General features: G+C 37.1%; 1 protein-coding gene across 1 annotated transcript; it reads left to right on the top strand.

The window, feature by feature from the left end:
• The first annotated feature begins 434 nt into the window (after positions 1-434).
• On the top strand, positions 435-8,210 carry LOC115433072 (hepatitis A virus cellular receptor 1 homolog). Its single transcript, XM_030154280.1, has 7 exons — positions 435-502; positions 1,861-2,062; positions 3,266-3,417; positions 5,197-5,274; positions 5,367-5,452; positions 6,915-7,026; positions 7,607-8,210. Exons 1-7 carry the CDS (start codon positions 454-456, stop codon positions 7,681-7,683), a joined length of 756 nt encoding a protein of 251 aa, XP_030010140.1. The 5' UTR covers positions 435-453; the 3' UTR covers positions 7,684-8,210.
• Positions 8,211-9,354: the final 1,144 nt, after the last annotated feature.

Below are 9,354 nucleotides of genomic sequence, written 5' to 3'. Positions count from 1 at the left end.
AACATTTTGGATGGAAACCTGCCTTATCTGACTCAGTCTAAGGGAATAAAAATTAATTTTCCTGATTGCATGATTATACATTAATGAATACATATGTGTGTTAGCAGACATGGATATTCTATTTAATTTCCTCCTAAACCTGACGCACTGGATCATCAAACAAAGATTCACAGGAAAAACATAACTAAACCATTCTTGCTCTGTGTGATGTAAAAAAAAAACCAAACATCAAAAGCTTTTCATTAAAAGTCCATTTTATTAGGTGTTGAATAAGACAGTCTGATTCAGACTCCTTTAAAACATGTTTTTTTATCTTTTATTTGAGACCTGTTTGGCAATAGCGTCTGTCTATAAATACCAGAATAAATGGAAACGGGAAGGAAAAGCAATGACACATCTGTCTGACAACTCATCTGTCTGTCCGTCTGTCTGATTAGAAGAAACACAACTACAATGAACGTGCTGCTGCTCCGAGTTTTCACCTTCACCTCTGTGTTCACAGGTGAGTCTGGACGATTATACTGCAACAAAATCAACATGGACTGATTGGCAGTTTTGTGTGAATACGTATACATTATAGCAGAGATTTTTCCCATCATGCCTTGTATGTAAACAACCCAACACTTAGAGATAACCATTTTATTTCAGAATAAATCAAAATTGAACCATTATAAAATTACATTTTTACAGCGTTTTTACTGTATGCATTGTTATAACTTGTAAAAACAGAAACAACACACTGATGTACTGTAAAACATTGTTTATACATCTGTGTGTCTATTGCTTTTACTTTAATGCATGCACAAAGACCATAAAAGAAACATTTAATGTATGTGTTTTTAACCTTTAAAGACCCAGAACTATTTTCATGGCAATGTCTAAATGTACTTTCCCCTCCCTTCCGACATTTAACCTTTACTAAGTGATTTATCACCATTTATTATAATATCATCTTCTGTATTTTTCATTGAAAATCATATATTTTTCCCATATTTAATTCAATGATCAAGTAGTTGCCCATGAAAGTAAATTCAAAGATTATTATATCAGACAAAAATAAAGAAAAGATGACTTTTTGAGCAAAATATATCATCAACTGAACATAAATACAAGTGTCTTCATTTACTGTCATTTGTCAACTGCGTGGGTTTTACTGGCGTATCAGTGTTTCCAAATTCACAACAAAGACAATGGAGAAAAAGTGTAAGATTTTGATTTTTTTTTTTTTTCTTTTTTGATGCTTTTTGTATAAATTTAAACTTTTACTTTGTGTGCAAAGACAGTAAAACTAAAGAACTTGAGCTAATTTAGAGACATGTCTCACTGAGAAACCTTTTCTTAAAGTTGTATCTTGAAGAGCTTCTCCTGCTGAAACAAGGTAAATAATCTTCAAGAGGTAAAACTACACAAAGTGGGCTATTTGCATATTCTATTCAGTTCACTAATTTGGTATTTTGAATGGTGAGCATAAAATGGGGGAAATGAAAGGATAAATGTCTGTTTTTCATCAGAATAATACAGATAATTTATTAGTTTCATCTCTATCTTTTACATTTTCGTCTTGTTGCATTTTTTTTTTTTTTTTTTCAGTTTTTGTCCTGTTATGCCTTTTACAAACTACAAATAATTTTCACTCAAGACCAAAAGTCACCCGTTATCCTTTAAAAGAAATAATTAATTGCTATTTATTGAGATTTTGTGTTCCTTATTGCTCTGCTCTCTGATTGGAGATATGCTGGTGAAATGCACCCTGGGAGTTGTAGTTGTCTTCAGTGTTGACAGATTTCAAGGTGGTTAGAAGATGATTAGGTCAAATATCACTTGTGGTTAATAATAGTGTATTTATTGTTTTGATCTCAGGTCCGATGGTCGTGTTGGCGTCGACCACGGAGACAGTGGTGGGCGTGGCCGGAGGGAGGGTGCTGTTGCCATGTCGCTCAGCAGCGGCCAATCAGGATGGAGTGGAGGTGTGCTGGGGGAGGGGTGAGCCATCGTTGTTCACCTGCCATAACACTGTGATGAACAGCAAGGGAGGCGTGGTCAAGTACAGGAGCTCCAACAGGTGAGAACAAAGCCCGAAATGTTACCATGACAGAATTGTTTGTACCCATCAACATTGATAATTACCGATAATTCTCAAATCATTATTTAGTTCAGGTTTTAAGGCTGATTTTTAATCCTGAGGGAATAATGTTGGTTTTAAATTGTTATTATAAGGTGCAACATAGATGAAAATTTCATCAAAACTAAGACAAAAACACATGGATAGTCTCAGACTTCTGCTTGTTCTGTTCATTGTCTTTATTTTGATCAATAAATATTAATAATTTGTTAATCAGTTACACTTTAAGTCTCCAATATCAATATCTTCTAAACAGATTAAATTTGACAGGCAGTAGCAAATGATGCACTAAGATGACATTTAGAAACAGAAGACGCTCCATAAAGAAGGAAAGGAATGGAAGAAATCAAGAAAGGAAACAAGAGGAGAGAGGAATGAATGGAGATGAAACTGAAGGAAAGAATGAGGGTGGAGGAAGTAGAGGAGGAAAGGAAGGAAGGAGAGAAGGAGAGGAAGGAAGGAAACACGGAAATTACATTATGGAAGAAAGGAGAGAGAAGGAAATCAGGAAAGGAAACGAGAAGGGGAGGAGTGGAGGTGAAACAAAAGAAAAAGATAAGGGTGGAGGAAGTAGAGGAGGAAAGGAAGGAAGGAAAGAAGGAGTGAAGATGAAACAGAAGGAAAGGATGAGGGTGGAGGAAGTAGGAGAGGAAAGGAAGGAAGGAAAGAAGGAGAGGAAGGAAGGACACAAGGAAATTAAATTATGGAAGAAAGAAGAGAGATGGAAATACGGAAAGGAAACAAGAGAAGGGGAGAAGGAGTGGAGAGGAAACAGAAGGAAATGATGAGGGAGGAGGAAGGAGAAAAGGAAAGGAAAAATGGAGTAAAGAAGTAAAAAAGAAAAGAAAAAAGGTATGATGGAAGAGGAAAAGGAGAGGAGTAAGGAAGGAAACCAAGGGAGGAAATGAGGAAGAGGAGGTGAGGATGAGAGGAAAGACGAAAGGAGGAAAGGAATGAGGAGAAAATGTAGGAGAAAAGCTCTAATCCCTGACTCTATCTTATCTGTTTGATCTAATATGGACACTGTGTTCTGGTTCTCTGTCGTCCATGATCTGTTTTCTTATTTGTCGCTGTTGCTGATTGTCATGACACAACTCTGACCGTAACATTTCATAACTCCAGTGTGTGTTTGTGTGTGTGCAGATTCTCTGTGTCATCCACAGTCTACGGACGCCACGCCTCCATGTCCATCTATAAAACTCGACCATCAGACTCTGGTTTTTATCACTGCAGAGTCCAGGTGCCCGGTCCGTTCAACGACCAGACCTTCACCGTGCACCTCATCGTCATCAGCCGTACGTTCACTCAGTCATTCATGCAAGTTTAGGCGAGGAAAGGCAGGTTTATTTTTATAGCACATTTTATGCACAAGACAATTCAAAGTGCTTTACATAAAACATTACAAGTATGGAAGCAATAAAAAGTATAGGCATGAGAAAAACAAACAAACAAACAAAAACAACATCAGATAAATACAGGTTGTCCCATAAGTCTCCATACATAGGAAAAATAAACGTGTCTTGACATAAACCATTTTTATTTATATAATATGCTCTATATGACTGCCATTTTGTCGGGAACACATTTCAATGCGTGTCCTCCACTGCTGAAGAACTATAAAGAAGAAATATGAAGAAATACATGTTAGAACCATATATGTATGGAGTGTATTATGTCTCCTATGTATGGAGACTTATGGGACACCCTGTAGATCAAACAGATAAGCAGATAAAACAGATAAAAACTTTTCGCTTAAACAGAACAGTGCAGATCTGAACTGATGAATACAAACTCTATTCAAATGCAGCTGAGAACAGGTGGGTCTTTAACCTGGATTTAAATAAACTGAGTGTTTCAGCTGATCTGAGGTTTTGTGGAAGTTTGTTCCAGACATGTGGAGTATAGAAGCTGAACGCAGCTTCATCGTGTCTTGTTCTGACTCTGGGAACTGACAACAGACCGGATCCAGATGACCTGAGGAGTCTGGTGGGTTCATACTGAGTCAGGAGGTCACTGATGTATTTTGGTCCTAAACCATTCAGAGCTCTGTAGACCAGCAACAGAACTTTAAAGTCTATCCTCAGAACTAAACATGGAGAATCAGCATTCAGTTTCTATGCTCCGTATATCTGGAACAAACTATCAGAAAATATCAGGTCTGCTGAGAGTCTGAGTTCTTTGAAGTCAAGGTTAAAGACTCACCTGTTCACTGCTGCCTTTGTCTAACAGGCTTTTTACTTTTTAAATTTTATATTCTCTTTCGAAACTCTGCACTGCAACTCTTACTTTATTATGTGTGTGTTTTTATATTTTTGGATTTTATGTGTTGTTTTCTTACCTGCTGTTTTTATTCACCTTTTACATGTTTCTTTAATAATGTTTTAAATGTGTTTCTTTTTCCCTGTCGTTGTATTTCGATGCCCTGTGTGAAGCACCTTGAATTGCCTTGTTGCTGAAAAGTGCTATAAGGTTGAAGGACCTCAGAGTTGGACTAATGTGGTCCGGTTTCTGGTCTTAGTGAGGACTCTAGCAGCAGAGTTCTGAATGAGCTGCAGTTGTCTAATGGATTTTTTAGGTAGACCTGTAAAGACACTGTTACAATAAACAAGCTGACTGAAGATGAATGCATGGACTAGTTTTTCCAGGTCCTGCTGAGACATCAGATCTTTTATTCTTGAGATGTTCTTAAGGTGATAGTAGGCTGATTTTGTGACTGCCTTGATGTGTTTTTCAAAATTTAGGTCTGAGTCCATTACTCCACCCAGATTTCTGGCCTGGTTGGTGGTTTTTAGGCCTATAGACTGAAGCTCTGTGGTGACCTGCAGTCGTTTCTAGTTATAAGTTTACGTTTATAGAACCATTCACACTCAACTGGACGTTCACTCACTCATTCACTGTACCTCCACTAATTCATTCATTGAACCATATGTTCATTCATTCATTCATTCATTCTTTTATTCATTCATTCATATTACTAGTGGAGTCCCTTTTCATATGTCTCATAATTACAGTATTTCCTATGACTTGTTCCTCTTGACCTGTACATTTTATTCCATTCTGTATTCCTGCTGCAGCTCAGTCTGTGGTCTCTGACTCTTCAGAATCAGCCAATGTCAACAAACAGACCCTGAACACACCACACACTACAGTCAGTAAGTTCATCAGAGCAGCTATGGAGACCTTGAAGGGACAAACAGCAGTGGAGGTGGATGCAGCGTACTGATGAGTTTGTTCTGTTCATCAGGTTATGACAGTGGAGATGTAACAGCACAGACAGGACGTGACATCACAACAGAAGACAGTACTGGACCAGTGGTGGCCCAGGTTCAGGTAAACAACACTGAAACTGAAAAATCACCTGGCATCTGTGTTTAAATTCAGCCTCATTTTTTCCCTGTGATGGAAATAAAAAGAGATGCGTTTAGAGTCTGTTAGAGCTTACAGGTTACTTATTGAGATATGGTTACCATGGTAACAGATAGATAGAAATGCTCCCAACATTTGTTTAGACCAGGGGTCAGCAACCCTGGTCCTAGAGAGCCACTATCCTGCATGTTATAGATGTATCCCTCTTCCAACACACCTGATTCAAATGATAAGCCTATCATCAAGCTCTGCAGAAGCCTGATAATGACCATCAGGTGTGCTGGAAGAGGGGAAACATCTAAAAGATGCAGGATAGTGGCTCTCTAGGACCAGGGTTGCTGACCCCTGGTTTAGACTGACCTTCCAATTTAAGCCTCAATCTACATTCATGTTTTTGTCATTTATTTTTCTGCTTGTTAAGACTCGATTTTTTTTGATTGATTGCTTTTTTAGTCCCCCCCAAAAAATCATATTCCAATCAACATTATCTATGGGTTACAAAGTCCTACTACTAGAAGACCTGGCAAGTGCAACACTGGAATGTAAACAGCAGGGTCGGCAACAGACATTCTCACTCAAACTTGTCACAATAATAATACTTGACCAGTGTGAGTTTTTATGATATGTCGGGTAAGTGAAGGCATAAAAACAAACTTGATTAAGGTTAAAAAAAGGGGGGCTGGTGAACAGCTAAAACAAGTGGTGCCAGGCACAACAAACCCCACCCCTCGCACGCATTGTAGCCTATTTTGGCATGGATCCAGCTGATGTCATCATGTCTATGTGTGATGTCAATATATCAATTGCTTCTATATATGTGCTAAGTTTGAAGTAAATTGAAACATAATTAATGTTTTTATAGACATTTGAAATGTCACTCATCGTAAGTTAATGGGAGAAGAAAAAATATTTTAAAAATTAATTTAAAAAAAAAAAATTGACGTTCAACCTACTTTTTCCCAAAATATAACCACATCTAATCTGGGTCACTGGCAGTCTATAAAACCAATTTGGTATCAATTCAACAAGTAGTTTTGCTGCTAGAGACATGTGAATTTTTGCCTATTATAAGAAAATGGGGGAAAAAAGAGATTTGAAAAATTCATTAAAAATCAGAACTTTGACCTATTTTTCCCAAAATGTTATCACATCTGTTCTGGGTCACTGGCAATCTATAAACCCAATATGGTATGAATTCAACCAGTAGTTTTGCTGCTAGAGTGTAAACACACAAACAAACAAACCGAACCAAAAACAATACCCCTTGCCTCCCCTTCGGGGGCAGGGTAATAAGACAAAAGTAAGAAAACACAAATGAAACAGGACACAAACTTTCTGATTTTTTCTTTTCTATTGTATCTAGAGAGTAAAGTTGGCCTCTTACTTTGTCTGAAAACTCATTAAATGTGTGTTTTTTTGTTTTCAGGTTCCTGTCCAGCAGCAGCAGCAGCTCAGCAGTCTGCAGACGTTCATTGGAAACACAGTGAGGGTGTCCTTCATCATCTTCATCCCTGCCGTTCTGTTGACAGCAGCATACAGTCAGTACAAACACACCAAACTAAAGCTAACATCACAACAGAAAACAGCACAAGAAACGGTTTCATGATAAAACGCTCCTCTTAGTCATATTACATTAGTCGCATTAGTTATATTAGATTATACAATATCAAATCATCATTTTTTGTCATGAGTGAAAGTTAAAGAGAGACACTTACAGTGTAAAACAAAATGAAAATGACATAAAAGAGACAAGATTTCAAAAAAAAAAAAAAAAAATGTAAAGGATGCAATGAGATTAAAATGTAAAAAAACAAGAAAATGAAAATGACCTGAAAGATGCTACAAGACAAAAACAATGTAAATGATGCAACAAGACAAACATGACTATCTTTTTGTGGTTTTTGGATTCAGACACTTCAGTAAATCACTGAAATCACATGGTCTTGTCATATATATAATCCATATATATGAGTAAAAACAGGTTATTGTGGCAGCCATGCTCCCATCAGCCCGCCACAGGGCATTATTATTATTATTATTATACAGCTCATGTTTTGGCCTTCAAACAGATAAAGATTGTCTTCAGAGCTAGTTTACAACTGTGTATGTTTTCTTTAGGAGTCTGGAGGTCGAAAAAAAAAGCTGAGAGTGACCGGAGGCTGGACCAATCAGAGGAAGAGGAGAGTTCTGTGTAGAGACCATGGACCAATCACAAGAGCCCATCATACAGGACCTTATTTCTGCTCCTTGACGTCTCTCAGAGTCCTTACCACATGAACATTTTTGTTAAGATGACATGTTTGGACATCTCTTCCAGCTCTTTTTAATTAAATGTTTTATTTACAAGGTGGTTTGTTGTCACAAAATGTTTAAGGTACCTGAATGCAGCACTATTACTTCAGTACTTAATGATATCTGCTTGTATTTTTTTTCTTTAGATGTTAAATTGTCTCTCCACATTAATAGGCTTCTCTTTTTACTCTTTGTTCATTTAGGGGATGATTAGTTTGTTTCCTGCACTGATAAACGCCTTTGCATGACAGTCTTCAACAAGACTTAAAGACTGACAATAAGTTTGCATTTGTCATTTTGTTTCATGACTTTTTTTGTTACTGATCTTTTTCATCTTTCAGTTTTTCTACTTATTGAACAACTGACTTTTAACTGATTCAGTGATTCATGTTTGTACTCTTCAGTCTGTATCTTATACTTAATGTTGTGTTAACCCTCCCGCTGCCTTCGTCAGGTCAAAATGACCCCCATTGCGATTTTGACCCCTCTCACTGCCTTCGTCAGGTCAAAATGACGTACGTACAGACTTGTTGGGATTGTGTGTGTATTTCCTCATTATGTCCACAAGATGAAGCCAGAGAGACAGTTTCCATCTTAGTCTGTTGCCACATTGCTACAGAATTTAAGATTCACAGCTTCTAACTTGACTAAAAACGTGCAGGGGTGGGGGAACTAATATGAGATGAGGGCAGCGGGAGGGTTAAGCAAAAAAATCTTGAATTAAGCAAAAAAAAAAAAAAAAATCTGCCAATGGAACAAGTGAAAATTAAAAGATTTTAAAGATCATTTATCTAAAAATAAGTTCTTATATCTCACTGAAAAGTTACTTTTTAGGTCATTATGTCTTATTTTAAGTGTGATGAGATATTTTGATTAGAAATGAGAAAAATACACTTGGTAAGATTCTGATTTTTTCCAGTGCCCTCCAGGCTGTGTAAGGGCTATTAGGCCATGAATGAGTGATAGAGTGCTGTGTCAGATGACCTGGCCTCCACAGTCACCACGGTGACCTAAACCCAGTGGAGATGATTTGAGATGAGATGGACGGCAGAGTGAAGGCAACAGGGCCAACAAGTGCAAGCAAAGGGTGGCTATTCTGAAGGATCTAAAACACAGGTGTCAAACATGCGGCCAGGGGGTCAAATCTGGCCCGCCAAAGGGTCCACTCTGGCCCGTAGGATGAATTTGTGAAATGCAAAAATTACACTGAAGAAATTAAGAATCAATAGTGTAAAAATCTTGTTACATACACATATAAACCAATTAGATCTCAGTTGGATCAGACCAGAAAAATACTGTCATAATAACCTATTAATAATGACAACTGCAGATTTTATCTTTGTTTTAGTGCAAAAAAAGTAAAATTACATGAAAATGTTTACATTAACAAACTATCCTTTTACAAAAAATGTGAATAACCTGAAGAAATATGAACATGAAATGTCTTGAGAAAAGTAAATGCAATTTAATCAATATTATGTGTATTTGTAATTGTAATGTAAGTTGTAAAACACACACACAATGAATCAAAGGAACAATGAAGATTCTATATTTCACTATCAGTGTGGCTCCTA

The sequence above is a fragment of the Sphaeramia orbicularis genome, chromosome 14 (genome assembly GCF_902148855.1).
Source record: "Sphaeramia orbicularis chromosome 14, fSphaOr1.1, whole genome shotgun sequence".
Taxonomy (NCBI): Eukaryota; Metazoa; Chordata; class Actinopteri; order Kurtiformes; family Apogonidae; genus Sphaeramia; species Sphaeramia orbicularis.
The sequence above is the reverse complement of the archived record's forward strand: the minus strand, read 5'-3'. Positions and strand labels throughout refer to the sequence as shown.

Coding starts and splice junctions, on each gene's coding strand:
- LOC115433072 (XM_030154280.1), top strand. CDS start 454: ATGAACGTGCTGCTGCTCCGAGTTTTCACCTTCACCTCTGTGTTCACA. Junction 503..1,860: donor CTTCACCTCTGTGTTCACAG/GTGAGTCTGGAC, acceptor TTTTGATCTCAG/GTCCGATGGTCGTGTTGGCG. Junction 3,418..5,196: donor GCACCTCATCGTCATCAGCC/GTACGTTCACTC, acceptor TTCCTGCTGCAG/CTCAGTCTGTGGTCTCTGAC.